The sequence below is a fragment of the Falco rusticolus genome, chromosome Z (assembly GCF_015220075.1).
Source record: "Falco rusticolus isolate bFalRus1 chromosome Z, bFalRus1.pri, whole genome shotgun sequence".
Taxonomy (NCBI): domain Eukaryota; kingdom Metazoa; phylum Chordata; class Aves; order Falconiformes; family Falconidae; genus Falco; species Falco rusticolus.
Window position 1 is genome coordinate 44953113 of NC_051210.1, and position 20317 is coordinate 44973429.

The 20317-nt window shown below is 39.2% G+C and overlaps 1 protein-coding gene across 1 annotated transcript in view; it reads left to right on the forward strand.

Annotated features, from left to right (window-relative positions):
• The window catches only part of MAMDC2 (MAM domain containing 2), a 63071-nt gene that overhangs the window by 36655 nt on the left and 6099 nt on the right, over nt 1–20317 (forward strand). The window contains exons 6-11 of the mRNA XM_037373046.1: nt 951–1207; nt 4101–4194; nt 6847–6993; nt 7868–8133; nt 18401–18494; nt 20151–20303. Coding sequence (XP_037228943.1) covers nt 951–1207; nt 4101–4194; nt 6847–6993; nt 7868–8133; nt 18401–18494; nt 20151–20303 — 1011 coding nt within the window. The remainder of the gene's footprint in view (nt 1–950; nt 1208–4100; nt 4195–6846; nt 6994–7867; nt 8134–18400; nt 18495–20150; nt 20304–20317) is intronic.

Consider the following 20317-nt stretch of genomic DNA (forward strand, 5'->3'; position numbering starts at 1 on the left):
GTGGTGTAGACATAAACCTAATGGCACAGTTTGCAGTGTCCATGCTGAAGTACCCAGTCAGATTGGCACTTCATTCTCCTCTAAGCTTTCTACTTGTGAGGAGCCATTTTTCCCTTCATCAGCTGACACTGTTTGGTGCTGTTTCTAGGAGTGTAGAAGAAGAAAAATGACAGATGCACAGTGTATCGATGCACATGAATGTGTCTTGTTTAAATCAAGATAGCTCTCTGAAAATTGAAGCCAGAGAAGCTGTACCCTTTGAAAATCCTGCAGGTCATATTGGGTGTTGAGGGGAGGGAGTCTACTCATCTGTAGTGCTTTTCTGTTTATTAGCATCTCACAGAAGTCTTTTTAAAGGATTTTACAAAGAACCAGTCTGTTCAGTAAAGATAAAACATTTAGAAACCAAATCCTAGATTGAGCAGAATTATTCAAGCAATGAAATGTGCAGAATAAAGGCATTTGCCAATTCATTTGATACATTGAATGAACTACTGAATGAAATATGTGAGGAAACATATGGCCTATAATCTTGTTCATTTGCTTGGATTGCCTCAGTAAAAATTGCACTTGGAAGAAGATTAAATACTATACTGAGCTGTTGGGAGGCGGGGAATTTACTCAGCTGTAACACATTTTTCCATTTATGAATGGGTCCCAAATTCAGAGAATTTATTACTTTCTTTAATATAAAGATCTTGAATAAAGACTTCAGAAAGAGCCAAGACTGACTGTTTTGCCAGTGGTATCTTAGCCAAACAACTTCGCACATAGGAGGAAAGGAGAAAAGAAAAAAATAATCTCTTAGAATTACTAAAATTTCCTAGGAATCAACCATTGTTGTCCAGGTCATAGAGATACATGTCTAGTCCCTGCCCATCTCCTGATACTTCTTGTAAGTGGTGTCCTTTAAAGAGCATCCTTATACCCACTTTCTTTTATACTTTTAGGTCACTACATGTATGTGGACTCTGTTTACGTCAAACATTTTCAGGAAGTGGCCCAGCTAATCTCACCAAAGACCATGGCCCCAATGTCTGGCTGCTTATCTTTTTATTATCAACTTAAGCAGGAGAATAGCATTGTTTTTACGGTTTACTTGAGAGACATGAGTGGCTTTTATGAAGAGATCTGGAAAACAGACAGTGCACTGAGTGCGGACTGGGCACTAGCAGAAGTTGACTTCAATGCGCCGTACCCTGTGGAGGTAAAGCAATCATTCCTGTACTGTCCAGCTGTGACTTCCGGGTTGCATCAGACATCAGTGCCGACTCAGGCCAAGTCAGGAACATGGCAGTGGCTGTCCAGTGTCTGAAAGAGGGTTAGAAAGATGCTGGCGATAGGTTGTTTCCTTTGTCCACTGCATAAAGGTCAAGGAGGACTCACTTTCCATACGGCTTGATTTTCAGCAAAGATAAAGTCAGGTGAAGTGCTTGAACAGAATACTTTGGGAGGTTGTAGAAGCCTACTAATGTGAAGTCTTTCAGTTCCTACTAAATAACGTCAGTGTTCTCTCAGGCCTTACGTCTGTGACTCGGGGATCCATTTTTGAGGAGGTGGAGTATCACAAAATAATGCCTGCTTCCCACTGCAGAAGAAAAATTGTAACAAATATTGGAGCTCTGTTCTCTACCTTATACAATCCTGCAATTCAGTTTTTCTGTGCTTTCACAAGATAAGAGTCCAAACTTGAGTCCTAATAGTACAGGAGTCCTTAGATGCAGAAGCCAGCTCTCTGTGGTTCATATAATTTATTTCAAGAGTATCAGAAAGAAATTGAGTTTCTTATTTCCTAGAGTTTACTAAAATAACCCCAAATCTTAGAAGATTGAAATAAACATAAATATGTATGTATAGAAAAATACACACACATCTATGTATAAAAATATGTGTGTATATATATACATACACACATGTATTATATCTTAATATAGGTAAAATATATATTCTTATATCTAATACATACAGAAATATCTTAGAAGATTGGAATAAATAGTGTATATGTATTATATACAACACCTATACTTACATGTATAAAATATATATTATATATGTAACGTATATATACACACACACTCTCCCTACACACACTCTCCCTATAGATACACTTCTAATTCTAGGATTACTATTAAATTGGCTTTCATTCCACTTGCTTTAACTCCACAGAAGTTACTTGTTAATTCACGATAAACCTGCAGATTTTTAGAAATTAGTAGTGGTAAAGCTAATTTTCATCAGATGTTACATAGTCCTTTTATACTTTGTAAAGTCAGCAACCAAGTCATCCATTTGAATTGTCAGACTTCAAATGGTATGGGAAAGGAGATTAGATCTGGTAAGGTCTCATAATACTGAATGGTAAGTGAAGTACTTACTCAATAAATACAAAGTAACACACAAGGGGAAAAACAGTCCTAGCAGTACGGATAGAAATAAATTAATGATTACTTAGAGCTGGGCATTACTGTCGTTAGTTTTGTGAAAATTATCCTCTCAGTTCCTAGGGGCATTCATAAAACCATTTGGAATGTTGGAAACGATACTGGAATAAACAGCAGAACAGAGGATGTCGTACCACTGGACGAATGGACAGGGTACCCCTGTGTTCAGCAGAGTATGCAACTCCAACCCTCTCAGTTAAAAAAGAATATCCTAGAACTACAAGAGGGAGATGGGTATAATCAATAGTGTGGAGAAGTTAGCATTAATGAAATAACAGTTTTCAACCTGTAGAAAAAAACGACTAAAGTAGAATATGGTAGAGGTTCATAAAAATTATGAATGACACAGAAAAGATTAACTGTTCCCTTTCGTTCATAATTTAAGTTGCTGTTTGAAATTCTTAATTACCGGATAACAGTAAAATAAACCAAAGGGAAGATTTTTTCCTACATCACATAACTGTAGAACTCACTTCCACAGCGTACTATGGATACCATTATTCTGATAGTTCAAAAACTGATTAGACGGATTAATGGGAAAGAAAGAATCTATCAGGAATGCTATGTGATGGAAGAAGAACTGAAAACTTGTCATTGCCTTCAGTTCTTTCTGTAGGTAACCTCTGTTGGAAACCAGACACTTGGCTAGATGGGCCTTTGTTCTGTTTGAGGAATCTTTATGTAATCCAACACAGTCATTATTCTAGAGATCACTTTATAGAAATCAGAATAAAGCTTACATATAATTTCTTCAGTTGGTTCAAGAAAGCCTTCCTCTTTGTTTCATCCCACTAAAGGAGATCACTGAGGATTCTTTCCCAGCTCTCCTAGTCTGACTTCCGACCCTGGGTGAGACATCACAGGCATTGCTTTCACTGAACAGGATCGCACTCGGAAGCATTTGTCCATATATCCTTGTTTTGTCCCTGGGATTGCCTTGTGATTCAAGCCTTTTCTCAATGTTTTCCTGTAACTCAGAGTTTTGATAATCAAGAGAAATTTTAAGATGCTTCCTCAAGTTTTATAGACTATCCTCCACTTACTTGAGGAAATTATGTCCCTTGGGAATGGCTAAGGACATTGTTTGATTTTTGTGGTAAGAAAACCACAGTGATAGCTTTTCTGGTTGTTAACTAAATATTTTAAAGGAAATCTTCCCTGCCAGCTGATGCCAAGGCATGGGTTTCAGTATCTGAGGATGTTTAGAAAAAACAGTAAAACTGAATATTGTAAGAGCAGAGTAACTACACAGTTTGGTTTTAGCCCTTGATACAGCTGGATTCTAGATACAGTAATAATTCAGCAGCTTTGGAGTCCTAGTCCATACAGACTGTTTACCCTGAATACTGGCTTTGTATGTTATCATGATAGTAGCCTTACTGCATCTTTAAAACTCATGCTTCATAAAGCAGCATAACAGGTATGTTCCCCTTGATTTCTTCTTGATCTTGAGTGAGCAAAGGTCTGGTGCCAGGGTCAAGCTCTGATTTATAACCCTAATAAGTGATATAATTTAATTTGTCCCAACACCTGCAATGCTGTCTGAGATGCCCTGGAGTCTGTCTGGGACATCCAAACAGAATCCTGTAATGCAAAGATGTGTACCAACATTATTGTTGTGTATATGGTAGATGAATAACAAACTATTATAATTTCCAGGTAATATTTGAAGTTGCTTTTAATAGTGCCAAGGGAGGTTATGTTGCACTTGATGACATCGCTTTCTCTCCAGTTTACTGCAGCAATCAGTCAGGTATGAGTTTTTATTGCTATTTACCATCTTTGTGGTTTTCCCCTTTGCTTTGACCTCTCTGAACCACCTGTCAGTACTTGCAATATTTGGTAGTGATGTGCAGATGCTACCTTCTCAACTGACCAGTGCTACTGGGCTTCTCTTCCTCCTGGTGACAAAACAGCAGATAAACACTAATGTCATTCTTTTGATCCAGAAATTAGTCCTTAATGCTTCCTCTGCCAAGACCTTGCACCAGGGTTCTGCAACTGGAGCACTGGACTGAATGCTGTATTTGCATCACCCCAGCTTTTGAACACATTACCACTTGCAGGCCTGTTGCTGAAAGAGAGGGGGATTTCCCCAGGTGAGGAGGGTATGAGGAAGAAAATATCCTGGGCTTTTCATTATTGCCAGTGTAGAAAATACCTTCCTCCATGCCACATGCTCTGAGGTGTTCTTCAGAGCCAAAATAGGAGACCTTGCCTTCCTGTCCTCACTCTTCCAGGAGGTATTATTTATCTCAGACAGCGGCATGTCTGTCAAGTTTTTGTTAGGTGTTCCCAGCAGCAGAAGTCAGCTGAATCTACATGACCTGTGCTGTAGAGGCACTTTGGATGAAGGACTTCGTTGTTTGAGAATGCAGCCTCTGCAGTAGCTGTGTACTGGTGGCTTGGGTTTTAGTGTAGCACCAAGCAGTAGTCACAAGCAGATTAGTCGTTTCCCACTGAGCCCATCCATTCTTTCAGTCACAGGTTTGAATTTTTGGCTAATGTTTTGAAGTGATCAAGGGAAAAAAGATTTTTTTGCCCTTTTTTATTTGCCTGGAGTCTCTGCTAGCTTTACCTGCACTGCTGAAGAATCAATTGGAGGTAGATTCCAATTAAGTTATTAATCCCCAACTCTTGGCTGAGTAAATCTAGTTGTTTAATTAACTCCTCAATGCCTGTTCTGTTTTTGCTTTGTTTTGCAACAATCCTGAGTTATGTTTGCAATATGCCATGGATTGGAGCTGTGTGCTCATCAGTTTTCCATTATTTTTTTTTTCAGTTGTCTTATATGTGCTGAGGTATGGGATAAATTTTATAGTATTTTCTGCCACAATCCTGATTCAGTCATACTATAATGGCATGAGTTAAAATCTACTCTGACTAGTAAATTTGATAGGTTCAGCTACAGCTTTGCCTACTAACTCTGATTTTCAAGTTTTGGAGTGTTTTTTTGGGTTTGGGTTTGGGGTTTTTTTTGCTGTTTGAGAAATGAATGCCAATCATTTGCTTTATATTTTGTTGAAATACAAAAAAGCTGGTTAATCCTTCAGTCTTATCTCCTGTTTCCATCTTCAGCTGGTCTGAGCAGAGACGTTAAAATCAAAGAGATCTTCATTCTCGTATTCGGTCATAGCAGTGTATGTAACAACATCAAGTTTTTTTTCTTATTTTTCTGAAATTTTGTTCACAAAGGTCTCAGTGTTAGCCAAGTGGAGGGGAAAGGTACCAGAGTATTAAACTTGCCCCCCAAAGGGTGAATCATACGATGGGTTTAACGCTGCGTGGACCTGGTAGTGCTCCAACTGTGTTTTCTTTAACTAGGAAAGCAGTGGGAGGAGGCCAAGGCTGCCTCATGCTAAGATCTGGCTTATTTGAGGCTGAAGAGACCACTCCATGGCATCTCTCCAAATCAAAAATGTTGCTTCTCCTGAAGCTGATTGCCGGTGTCCCTGCCCTTGCTGGGAAGTCCTTCTTAGCTTCTGTGCAGAAGGGTCATGCATGCTGCTGTAGAGATGCTCACAGGGTCCTGACTCCCAGCGTAGCCAAAAATTGTGTGATGGCTTTGGGTTGTGCCCCTCGTTTCCCCAGCATCTGGTACAAGTGGGTGATAGAGCTTTTAAAGAAGTAGAAATGTTTTACTTTTAGAAGAGCCATTCACCAGGGGGACTTTTTCAGACTGAAGCAAATCCTGACCCATGAATGCCATATTGCAAGTGAAGAGGGAGCCACCAGCAGGGCTGGGGGACTTAGCTTTTAATCAGCTTCAATATAAATGGTGCAGCTTTCTTTTCTGCAGTGTGAAAATGTGAGGCATGGCTCCAGAGGTCAGTAGCCGCGAGATGATACATGAACCAAAAGCTGTTTGACTTCCTTACTTAGGGCATGCATATGCACACACATTAAATATGACTAAAAAAGGGTTTTTTTAAAAAGTGCTCTTTAGAAGAATATTAATGTTGATGTTAGAAAGTTATCGCCTTAGAAACTGAAGTGAAATTATGACACCTATCCACACACATGTGCACATGCAAACTCATTTTGATTGATTATCGTTTAAATGAATGAGCAGGATGAAAACAAATGGTCTGAATGTGCATTACGTCCTGAAGGAGGAATCTTCTCTTAATATCTGTAGCTTATTTATATTTTATAGGGGCAGTGAAGCAGGTTTCCTCCCAGCTCCAGCAAAAATATAAGAAAATAACACCCATTTCCAATGGAAAATTGATAGTTCGTTATCATTGTGACTTTGCTTTATGTACGTGTAACATCTTTGCACATGCTCATCTTCTCTAATGCAAAGAAAGATGAAACAGAGTATACTTTGGCATCGTTGTGCTTCAAATATCTATGTTTATTATACTGTGCTCTTCCTAACAGAACATATGCATCTATCTTTTAGGAACTCCTTTCAATCCTGCTGGGGCAGGCTGCAATTTTGAGGAAGATCTGTGTAGCTTTTACCAGGATAACAAAGATGGCCCAGGGTGGAGCAGAGTGAAAGTGAAGCGTAATGTCTATAGAGCAGGAGATCACACTACAGGGTTTGGTAAATCAAAACTCCTTTTCACTGGAAGAATCAAATTGAATATAAAGGTTAACCTGTTGTATCATTGTTTACTCTGTTAAATAATGTCATTGGCACACTGGTTAGATTCCCTTACTGCAACTCCCTGCCATTAAAAAACAGTGTACACCACTCTGTCCTAGCTAGGACTCTGGCTGTGCCTAACCACATGTAGAGGGTGAAGGTCACCTGCTGAATAGCCGTGCAGGGCTATCCATCAGTTTATTTTCACTGTACTGATTTGTAGTCATTGAAGGGATGATTCCACAAAAGCATACAAGCAAATATAATAGCAGCTTAATGCATTCCTCTTAATATAGAGGAATGAGGGGCTCTTAGCTCTTCCAGGCTTAGGACAGTTGGCATTTTTAAGGGAAAACTGTGAAATGTTGTGTAGTGAAGCCACGTAGTGAAAGGCCTGCTAATAAGTTCTGAAACTTGCACATCTCTCTGTGTAGAGTATTCATGGCTCTTAATCAAATGTGCTAAGTCTCACTTCTTTATACTTGGTGCAGGGAATAACAGTCCTTGTAGCCCATACTTCATTCTTTGGTGTCAGAGCAGTACCCTTAAAACATCCAGGTTTCCAGTGAGGCCAGCAGGCCAGAGAATTTTTCAGTGTAAATTTGAAAAGTATTTATTTATGGTAACTTAGCCATGTGCCAGTTTAGCTTAAAGAGGCTGAGACACTTTTAGAAAAATTATTTCTATTCAAACAAAGTGTGATAATCTGTTTCCTGCCCATAGAAACTGTTTCTATAACCAAAGTCTAACGCAGTAACAGAAGCGGCTTTAATAGCAAATCAACTGTGCTAATTGCCTATTAGAAGTACTCAGTAATTGTGCTGTCTTGCAGGTTATTACTTGTTGGCAAACACAAAGTTTACATCACAGCCTGGGTACATTGGTCGTCTGTATGGCCCGACACTGCCAGGAAACTTGCAGTTTTGTCTGCGTTTTTATTATGCCTTATACGGGTTTTTCAAGATGAGTGGCACCCTTGCTGTTTATATCTTTGAAGAGAATCATGTTGTTCAAGAGAAAATCTGGTCCGTCTTGGACTCTCCAAAGGGAGTTTGGACTCAAGCTGAAATCTCCTTCAAAAAGCCTATGCCTTGCAAGGTAAGAACCTACTCTTCAAATCTGCTGGATTCTTAATCGAGATTTTGCTTGCCTTCTCCTTCCAGGGTTCTTTGTTATCCAGGATTAATCCTAACTAGGTGAGCTACACCTGCAAAGTGAAATAGAGTTCCCCAAGCAGTGCAGTGGGGAGTGGAGTATTTCTTCACAGCCTAGCCCCTGTGGGAGCCCTCGCCAGGCATAGTGCAGTGTTGCCCTGGTGTCCTCAGCTGTAGTTACAGTATTAGTGGAGATTTCACCCAAGGAGCTTTAATGAGAGCCGGCTCTGTCTTTGTTTCTCAGCAGGCTCCACATTCACTCATTCATGTTTGTTTGTTTGCTGTGTAATTTACATCACCATAGTCAGTTCCAGATTTTAATTAATCTAAAAAGTCTTTACTGTTAAGTTCTGGTCAAAATGTGGAGCTGATCCTACTTTCCTAAACTGAACCACTGGGTTAAAATACAAAGGCAGAAGTCAGTGTAATTTAAAGCAATGGACTTGAAGTATTTGCAACATCAGTTGGAGAGGTCACTTTGTAATCTCAGCAAGTTAATAAGAATAACATAATATTTCATATTACCTCCTGATTAAGTCCTCAAGCTGCTTTTATCCCTCATCTCTGCTCTTTTTACAAAGACTGACTTTTACACAAATGTGTGTAGGCGCTACTTCTGCAGTTATCCTGATTTCTGTAGTGGGTTTTCACTATGAGTCATCTAAGGAGGACCAGATGGATCACTACGTGATGACACAGATAAATCCAGCTTTTTTTTCATTGTGATGGTACTATGAAGATATGAATGAAGGCTTATCTTGTGAATCATGTATTTCTTAAATCTTAAGCATTTTCCCCACTATAAAGTCATTTTTCAAATGGCAGCAGTTACTGAGTTTAACTTTTCTTGAGGAAAAAAAACCCAACATTTTTCTTTGAAGTAAGTACACTATAAAAGAAAAAGTCCACCAAAAAAAAAGTTGCCTAATGAAAATTTCAGTCCTAATTGTTGGCTAGTATTTTCTCTCTGATATCTCATACCATAAAAAGTTGATGGGATTTTTATGTTCATATTTTTCATGCATAAAACATAACAGAATTTCTAATTCCCTTTCAACTGAAAGATATAGAAAAAAACCCCAAATTTTATTACCACCCAGCAAGAGCATGGTAGAAAAGTGTCTCATAGTACCATCGCCAAATACTTGTAGAACAGTATTATTCTCTTTTTTTTTTTTTTTTTTTTGAAATCACGGAAAGGTATTGGTTAAATGGACAAACTTATAACATACTTTTGCCATGTCCTGTTTACATATTTCTTTATTCCTTCTAAAAAGGTTTAGTAGCTTGTGTAGCATAATATATTGTATGAATAGTGATGACAGCTGAGCATGACTGTAAAAGATTATTTATAGCCCTGGAGGTGGCAGGGTTTTTTAGTATTACACATTTACATGGAAAATCTTTTCCAATATGAATTTATGAAGAACTATTTTTATGTTTTCCTAGAAATTAGTATATCTAAACCACTTGTAAAGTAGCTTGCCTGGTAGGGAAAGCTTTCTGTGAATGCAGCTGTATACATGTCTGTAGTTACCAGTCTGTAGGCAGTAACAGATGGGGAGAGCAGCACACAGGAGAATAAAGAAGTCAAGGGAATATCCTCACTGCCTCTGAGCCCAAAGTTCTGCAGGAGGGAAAAAACCCTGTGCTCTGCAGCAGGAGGTTTGTGTGCCTCTGGCAACTCTCATAAGCCTTCAGTGAGTCTTTCAGGTCTTGCGATGGGAAAGCCTTCTTTCCCACGGAAACAAGTTGCAGAATGTTTCTGTTGAGGAAGCATTCCTCACATATCACAAAAATTGAGATTTACTGGGCTTTAGAGAGCTCAGCATGTGTTCATCATATCATAGTTCAGACACCCCTTAGCCAAATAACTGTGTATTGGCGGGGGGGGGGGGGGGCATATGGAGTTCTACCTTAGCCTTGGTTTAAACCTATTCTCTCATACTGTCTTTCCTCCTGCATTGGAAGATTAAATTAAGTTTAAAATAGGGATTAAGTTGCAGTTTTGCATATGTAGTAGATGCCACTGTTTTGTAATGTATCAGGCATAAGCTATGAAGTGCTGAATTTTGTATAACAGTTTTATGGTTTTCATGATGGCTGTGTATGCATATACACAATCAGTTGATAAAGTTTTCCTTAGATAAATAGTACATGGAAGACAGTGGGTGAAGTTCTGAAGCATGTTAATATGGAAAAGAATATCAAGATATATATATGACTGAGAAGGCAGCATACAAAAGGCAAAGGATGCAAAGTTTAAGTGTGTGTCTGCTTGCCATGAGGCAAGGGTGAAAAACTGGTGTAGTTACAGGTTGCTCATTTGTAACATTCACAGGTAGGCTTGAATGACATTATACAGTGAACCTGATTCTGGCTTCTCCTTGCAATCTCACGCTCAACTCTTAAACCTTAATGCTTTACAAGTCCTCTCATGCTTTACTTTGTTTCTTGTTTTCTAAGCCAACAGAAGGAAATGAAGGAGCACTGTGTGGCATTGTATAAACACTTAGGTTAGGTATCTGTACAGATGTGTCGCTCTACCTAGCACCTAGTGAAACAGCTGACAAGGAACACTCATTTCAATGGCCGACTTCAGTGTAGGCCAGTGGTGAAGGTGCATCAGAGCATGTTTTGCCTGACAGCAAGGAGTGGTGGGAACCAGAAAGTCAGAGATTACACTTCAGGCTCTGGAGGGAGAGAGTATAGAGAAACGTGAGAGAAACAAGCTCATTGAAGCTTGACCTTTCTTGTCCTGTCTTCTCCAACCTGTCCTCACATCTCTTGCCTCCTTAGTGATGCACCTTTGTCTTATCTATCCTGCCCCATAGGCAACAACCCCCTCCCATTCCCCATCTTACTCCTGTCTCCTCAGCTCTGGACAGTCCATTTTTTTCCTTCTAATCCTGTCCATGTCCTAGTCTGCTGCCCTGCTTGTACCATATGTTACAAATTTTAGTTTTCCAGAAGCTAATGACTTGACAGAAAGCACAGTTCTGGCACAAAGACCAAATCCTGACACTTTTCATTTTCGTACTCCAAAGCCTAGGAGTGCCCAAACTTTTCAAAGAATATTTTAAATAGGGGCAAAATAAAACCTTTTTTCCTAGACTTGTTCTTGGAAATGATGGAACTGTTTTGGCTTAAATCTTCCAAAACAACCCGAAGCAAGGACCCAGCATGGAAAGTCTGAGCCGAAGTCACTGCATCTTGGCAAGGTTATAAGCAAGTGAAAAACAGTCTTTTCATGGAATGAGGTGGTCTCAAAATAACATAGGGCTACCACTTTTCCAATAATATAGATGTGGTGGCTGACATGCCTTTGTATTGTTTTCCAAGGTGCATCATGTCTAGACTTGGATGATAAGAAGTTGTAGGCATGCACAGTAGTCTGGCAGATCAACTTCTTGGTTACTGGGTGTGACCTGTAGATTGGGTCATTGCCTGTGGAAACAGTAAACACTCCCCTGGCAGTTCCTTAACGGCCAATAAAGTCAGCGAGGAAGTTGGCGTGCACCTTTGGCTAGGGGCTCCTGCAGGTTGTAAGGATTCTGCAGCCAGAAAACAATTGTTCTAAAATACCTGATTAACTATGTCCTTCATCTTTCTGCTAATACTAGTCCTAAGGCTTTGAAAACAATATAAAATCCATCTGATATGTTTTAATTTTGATAACATATTTATTTGTATCAGGACAACAAAAAGACCCAGATTTTCATCTCTTGGTTTGTGTAATGGTTTTTGCAAGTTGTTTTTGAATTAGCTAACTGCAGTCTGGCACAGATTGTTGGCTTGAGTTCAGTGAGCAGGAAATGTGAAGCTGGCCAACAGGCTTTAATATGACACTTTGGAAACACCACGTTGAAAAGGCTGGGTATGATCCAGATAAGCAAGTCATAAATGTTTGTATACTTATATATGTGTGTATATGTATGTGTGTGTCTGTATATATCAGTATCTATTTGTGTGTACATACTGCAAATACGTATGCAATATAATGCTAGCAAGAAGGTGGGAAATTTTAAATCCTGATTTCCTAATCTGTACTTGAGGCACTCTCTCTTTTATTTAGTGTAAGTACCTGTGATCCTAGGCATATACAGTATTGGTTTTGTACTCTCTAGATCCTAGGGAATAAATGTGAGAAGGAATAATAAAATACCTCCTAACACTTTTTAAAATAAAGTCATGCTTTGTTGTATAAGCCTCTTAAGGGGCAATATAAAAATCTGAGTCTGAAATATGTAGATGCTTTTGATCTGATTGAATGTGCTGAAACTGATCTTCCACACCAATATATGTTAGGAAGGTGTGAGAGCTAACTGAAAGAAAAGTTCACATATGGCATATGTAAACTGGAGATGCTCACGCGCACTGTGGAGCTAGAATCTGCATTTTAATATTGTGTGTGTGTGTGTATATGCCACCATGGACATATACTTCTTTTATGCAACTTACCAACAAAGTTAAAATGAAGGTCTGAGTGCATCTACTTACATCAGTTCTGTTCATTTCTGCTATATTTAGTTCACCATTCTGAACCTCAGGTTTTGAAAAGCAAACTTATCATGTTTTTCCATTCATGCAAGTTTTTGCGATGTTACCTAGCGTGTAGTGCTTGAATACCTCCCTAGAGTTCAAAAACAAATCCTCAGAAAGGTTGCTGGCATCATAACAGTCCACCCTACTTCCACCAGAGTGGTTGTGGCAGCATTGCTTAGGTTTTCATTCTTGCTGTCAACTTTTCTTCCTTTCTAATGTTTTTTTTTCCTGCCCTTACTAAGCTTAGTTGCAGTTGCGAGAAAGCAAAATCAAGTGACTGAGTGTGGAACTTCAGTATTTACATGTTCTAAAAAAAACACAAAAGGGAACACTTTTTCAGGAATGACTAAATGCTGAAATCCTTTACTGCAGGATGCTATGGAGGCCAATAGTATACATGCATTTAAAAAGAGATTAGGCAAATTCACAGAAAATAGACCTCACTGTGACCATAAACACAGTGGTACAGGTGTGACCTCCAGTTCAGCAATTTCTTAAACTCCCTGGGAGCTGAACGTAATGCAATGGCATGAACAGCTTTATGGTTGCTTTGTTTCTTGTACTGTTTCCCCTAGACAACCATTAGCATCCCTCTGCCTTCCTAGGGCTTGATACGAGGGTCTTTGGACCTTTGTTCTCACATCATCACTGTGATGCTGCTCACTATTAAGTTATTCTAGCATTCCTTTTTGCTGCTGCAAAATTTGTGTCTCCTGCTTGTCCACCTAAGTCATGGGTAAATGACTAAAGCAATCTCGCGTATATGATGAAGTCGTAGAACCCTGTGACAGAGTCAATAGTATAAAGGACACAGTTCTCCAGGCAGGTACCAAGCGGAGAAGGGAAGACATCCTAGTTCTGTCTCCTCCTCTGAAAAACTCTCACTTGTGCCAAATAAAGGAAGGAGCTTCTTGGTACTGTTCTGACCAACCCTTGATCAGTCTTCCCACAGTAAGGTATGCAACCCAAAGAGGCTGAAAGAAGCTGCAGTTTTGTGGTACGGCCCTTCTGTCCTTACTTCTCTCACCCCTAAAACAAAGAAACTTCTTTAAGAACAGTCACTGGAAATACCTTTTTAAAATAAGAACATTAGGGTCTGTGAATAGTAGGATTAATATTGCAAAATGTGAACCCCACTGTCTGTGGTGTTTGATATACAGTTATGGAAACAACATACTGGAAACTGTAAAAATTTTTCGGGTTAGTAAGCATTACCTGGGTGGCCTGCATTTTCACAGTAGCTAAGCAAGGAGATACATTGCATGAAGTATTACATACCTCCTTTTGATACCTGTGTTAATTAACTGACACTTCCTTTTTTTGCTCAGTTTTTGTTCTGGGTACTTAATGCTGTGATATTACAATGCCACATCACCTGACAAGACCCCTCAGTCTAAAGGCAATAACCCTTCCCTCTTACAAAGAGAGCCAAAGAAACTGTTTCACTTTGAAAAGAGGATAGAACCATAGTAGTGGATTTCTGGAGATCCAGGAGGACCCTGAAGGACAGCTGAGGATATTGGTGTCCTGTATACATTTCTGTGCAGCCAGTACTCTCTCCCAGACAGTGCAATCCAGTGAATGTAGCTGTAGCACTAACAGCCTGTGGCCCTAGGTTATTCTATTAGCTTTTCTCTTTCATTGTTTGTTTCTGCAACCCATCTGCCCTTGGACAGGAAAGATTTTCAAAAATATTTGTTCCAATTGTCGCAAGTTTACTACTAGTGTTATCCAATTATTTCTGTAGAAGCTGTCATAATTCATTATTTTTCCTGCAGAAGCTCCTTGTATTTACATGGGAAGAAATTGAACTTGCCTGGCAAGTGACAGAAGCTTGCACACATATTAATTTTGGCTTAATAGCTTACTTGCATTTTTGCCTTGCATTTCTAACTGTTTAAGCCAAACAAAACCAAGGCATTTAAAATCTAGTTGAATTAAGGTAGTTATAAGTAATTTGGGCTACACTGAAAATATTTGTATTGAACTGCCCTGGAACTATCAGAATTGTTCTCCCATTCCCTGTGCTGGTGAAGGTTCCCTGGCTTACGTGCTTATACAGCTGTGTACCAAAAAGTCAGGCTCCCTGTTTTGTGAAAACATCTTGACCGCTGCTTTGTGTCGTGCCACACTTCTGTTTCTGGTGCTCAGATTATTTTTGGATTTTGTATTTGTAATACTGAGTTTTGTGTCACTGTATGGAAGTTACAACAGTTGCTTCTTACAAAACCCCACCTCAGTCTCCACTATAACTGCCTTTCTCCTTTAAGAAACTGAACATAAATATGTGTCTAAGTGACAGACTGAGTTTTGTTTCTACACCGATACACAGTATATAGTTTAAACCTAAGAATATTCACAAGGGTGGAATCAGGTAAATTTGCTACAGAGACATAGCTTGCTTTTAAGTCACCAGATTCGGCAGCTGTCCCAGTTTTTCCTTTGTTTTGGCTGGTCTGGCTGTCTAATTAAGCAAGAGCTTACTTTCTGGGATAAACAAGTAGGGAAGAAAATACACAGAAATCATAGGGGTCTGGGGGCGTCTTCTTTTCTCCTGTTCTCAGTCCAGCTCCCTCTGAACCTTGTTTTACAAGCTTCCCCATTAGTCCATCATTACACTGGAGGTACCCTACTGCACGTTCTACTTTCTTCTCCTCCAAAAGCAGGTAAACTTAATACGCGTAAGTTTTAATTTGCATCTACTTGTAGAGATGCAGAGTGCTAAGGATGAGAAGTCCCTTCTACCTCACACAGTGTCTGCAGCACAACCCAACAACGTGTCATGAAAGAAGTGAAACTTTTTTTTCTTGCTCTACCAGCTGTTCTCATCTGGTGTTGCTCATCACGGACATACCGGATGAATGCTGAGAACTGGTTATTGATACTTTCGAGGCTGCAGGCCAGGAACATTGATTAACCACCGGAAAATAAATAAATCAGCTTCCAGAAATCGGGGCAGTGATTTGGAAGGGAACCAATGCCATGGCTGTGTCCTGTTACTGGAAAAAAAAAAGAGACATGAGAAGAAAACATGTTTTATTTTTCAGTAACACAGGCAACAACTGCCTGCATTTGATAATGTTTTTAATTTAGCCTCTAAGATAGCATGCAAGTCCAGAAAGATTTTGTTACCTAGTCTGAAACAACTAGTTTGTTGTTCATCTGTCATGTTTTATGAAGTGTGAGTTGAGCACAAAGATCCCCCTATTATCTTCTCCAAGGCTTGAGATAACGTCATAAAAATCTCTTCTGGAAGAACTGACCTAGGAAATATTTTAATTCAAAACAAGAACAAATGTAGAGCATCTTGAGATTTATCCTATCTAGACTGTAGAAAGGATTCGGAGACCTGATGTAGGGTGAAAATGAGGAGTTGAATAAATCCAGATTGACACAGTCTTGGTCAGTGAAGTTCGAACAGTGAAAGATGTCCCTTTAAGATGAAAGAGGAAATTTAGGGTAAAAGAAAAGTAAGTAAGTTTGACTTGTGAGTAAAAATATCTTCTGCCCCGCTGCTTAAAACTATCAAGAATATTACAACAAAATAAGCTGAGAGGGCTATGAACAATTTCAGTACAATTGCTATAGCTAATACTGGAAACTCCACATTCCCAAGCACAAGCTCCCCCACTGCACTCCCGTGCAATTATACAGTCTGCTCATGGCAGCATGTCACTCAGCACCACAAACAGCAAATCGAGAATTAGTAATGCTAAAGCTACAAAAAGATGACAAAGCCGAACAAGTTTACAAGTGTCCCTGAAACAGATCAGTCCTTTGACTGTACAAAGCCTATGGGTTCAGTGGCCTTTGAGAGACCAACAGTTACTGTTGTGATGCTTTTGAAATGGAGGGCTTTCTGCAGGATCCAGTGGGTAATTACATACCTTGTATGGAACAAATTATTGCAACTTAAGAATAAAGAACTTGATCTTGCTCCCAGTGATGTCAATAGGAAAACATCACTTAAAATACGATTCCACAGTGTGGAAATGTTGTTTCACAAACGAGGAGTGACCTCACCCTTTCATGTGTGGTTTTCTTAAGATTCTTGGGTTTAGGACTATAATATGTCTTTAGTTTATTACAAATGTTCACCAGAATGCATTTATTAAAAGTCTGGTGAATGACGTCCACCCAACGTCAGTATTTATTGTATGCTTTATTCCAGGAGATGCTACCATTTTTCATAGATTGTGGCTGTTTCCTGAGAATGAAGTTAAAAAACAGGAAACAATTGTCTTTTTAAATCTTAAGGCTAAGACAGTAGCTCTACAGGAACAAAACAAAACAAAAGTGCCATTTTTAGGCCACTATACACTGAGCAGTTGTGCATACTGTACGGGGACTCCTCAAGTCCACACCTGTAACAGTTTACAAGACAGATTATCATTGTTACCAGGATTGGTAGCACTGAATGGAAAATGGTTTTGAAAATTGCTCCATCCTGGGCAGCGTAACCCATACGTGCTTCAAAAGTTTAACTGTAGTTATGTCCCAGGCTGTTTTATAAGCAGATGGGTAAATAAATACTACATAGCAAAGCAATCTAGCAAAATCTGGTATAATGACCATATTGAAGATGTTACTGAGCCTCTTAAAAGAGGACATACTAAATAATGCATGAAGGACTTTTAACAACCTTTTTGTATCCTCATGAAATTGTCAGTCAGCATTTAACCTAAAATATGTAACTGAGGTGTTTACGGTTGTTCCAGAATATTAAACTGTTAGAAGTGACACTCATCTGTCTCTAGTCACTAGCTGAGACCTCATCACAAAGGAATTGTTTTGAAAAGCTCCTCCCAAATTGTGGTCATAATCCCAGTGGTCAGACTGATGGTTTGCAGTAGTTAGGCAAAGAAAACTGCCAGCAGTATTTTTACAAAATAAACTTTATTGTGTCTTCTATAATTTGAACAGTTCTGCATCAACCTTGGGAGAAAGGCAGGTGGAAATCTCAGTTTCTTTACATTTTATTTTGTCATCTCATGAGTAACTTGTATTTTCCATGGCAGAATTAATGTGTAGTCAAATAAAACATCTTGGACGCTATTCTTAATCTTCACAAACCCAGATTAACATTGTGAATGATGCTTAGCATTTCCAGGCTCCTGCTCAATGATATCATGACCTTGTGTCATTTCTGAATAATCACACTTTATGCAGCAATTTCATCTCATCTCTGTTGTTCTTTGTTTTTTGCCACAGCTATTTCTGTTGGCCATCACTCTGCATTACTCTTTCAAATGTATTTTTCCATGGATAAACCCTCCTGGGTTTAAGGGTAAGATAGCTGAGGACATTTAAACTGTTACTGTTTTTTTTGGGGGGGGCCGGGAACCACAACAACTTCAGTAAGTCATCTTTTCTTATACACTAAAAAAATGCACTCTGCTACTAAAATGGAAACTACATACACAGACACATCGTTTGCCTGTAAAAGTGAGAAAGCACTTTCTATTGAATGAAAACGTACGTCTAAACCCCACCGGATTTGAAATTTCAGTTATTGGCAGTATTAGTATGTGCCAAAACAAAGCGGATTCATCATTTCTGTTCTGTAAGTGTCAAAATTGTTAGTGCTTTTGGAAAGATCTAAAATTTCAGACTCTTAACAGTGCCAGCTTTTATTAGATACCTGAAATTCCCTTCATGTATTGCAGGTTGTCTTTGTCAGCTGGTGTAAAAGCTTCTGGGACTGTGGACTTGTGGCATTGGATGATGTATCATTGAGCCTGGGAAGCTGCCAGGCTGCTGGTAAGACCATGTATATTTGTTGTAAGAGTTTTTTTTAGTAAGAGTTCATTGCATACCTTCATTTTCTAAGCCTATTCTATAGCTGCCTTCATCCCACTGTGGTTTCTTTTCTTTTCTTTTTACAGTAAGTACTGCATAAATCCCATTTTTGCAGTAGCATACATACAGTAAGGACCAGTTTTTGTTCACAGGGGTACCAGCTAACTCCTCATTAACTTCACTGACTCCAGTGCAGTTGTACATAACTGAGCATTCTTTTGGGGGCATTAAAATTTTTAAAAAAACGATAGTCCAACTAAGGAGAAAGTAGTTTTCAAATGGCTTTTAGGGAACCAGGAATGGACCCCAAAGCAATCTTTTCAAAACACAGCATTATTCTTTTTAGTCCAGAAGTACAGTTGTGCAAGGCTAAGACGCAGTCCCTTATCTGAGCTGCAGCTCTCTAACGAGAACAAAGGAGCCTAACTCTGCCTCCTGTGGTGGGACGAACTGAACGTTTTTGAGCCACAATTTACCCTCTGACATGCACAGGCTAATCTCCCTAAACTTGCCCAAACTCCCTTTTCTGGGGCTTTTTGAGGTTTGACAATGCAACCATTGTGTCCTAATTTGGAAACTATTCTCATGAGACAGGCCCAATCTATAATCCCACTTTTCTTCAGAATAAAGCCATGCCTTTGAAATGGTGATGAGGCTGATCTACCATGCCATTTATATTCCCATGTAATAATAACTTTTTAATGACCTCTTTTGATTGGATTTCATGCATTCAGGCAGCTAACTGCTAAAGAACAGAAAGATGGCACCTGTATAAAAGAAGATGCTATTTTTCTGAAGTATTTCCAACATTTGTCTGTATTGCCTTTCTGTAGTTCCTAAGTAATTTGAAAAGGAACCAAAGGTGCAGAACTGATACTTGGGTGTATAGTCATACTGGGACTTGCCACTGATGGCAGCAAAAAAATGCCTGAAAAATGCCCCAGAGTATGTGAGGCACCAAATCTTCCTCCCTTTCAGAAAGTAAAAGCAGCTCAGAGTGTCTGCTCCTGAACAGATTATAGCAGAAAAGCTGACAGAAGCTTCCTGGAAAGCACCTGAATTGTCATCTTTCCCTTCTTCATCATCTAATAGAATTTAAATAATGAAAATACTCTAGTAATTGCAGCTCTGTGGTCTGGTGTATTTGGTATTAGAATCTTGTGCCAAGGGAACATTTGAGAGCTAAATGTGGTGTTTGATTTCAGATCACAGAAACTCCATTCTTTGACAAGACACATTTAGTATGCATTTATACATGCCGAAGCTCATTACACTGATTGGGGTGCCACAGCAGTGAAGAAAATTACATTGGTAAAGCCTAATGCGGATTAAGAGCAATGATGAGATAATAAACTGTACAAGATTTTTGAAAGAATACTAGTACATGTTAGTGAGCCAGACTAGGGCACAGACTTTCTCAAAGCTGTGAAGAAAATGAAATTAAATTTCGCACATCAGTTCGAAGCTACGTTCTATAAGCTTGTGACTACTCTTGAGTATCGCTAGGTAGGTATAAGTGATTTCAGCAGGTGAGTGAATGCCATACATTAGTTGTGTAATCCCTCCATGTATCTGTCTAATATATTTGCAGTTTTAAGCAATGTCCTTTCCTTACAGATCTATTGCTGCCCAATCCTGGAGAGTGTACTTTTGAAAAAGATGAGTGTGTGTTTACCCAGAAGAGGAGAGGTCGTGGGAGCTGGCACAGGTGGAGGGGTCCAACTCCCACATCATACACTGGACCAAAAGGAGATCACACTACTGGGGTAGGTGAGTTAAGCTCC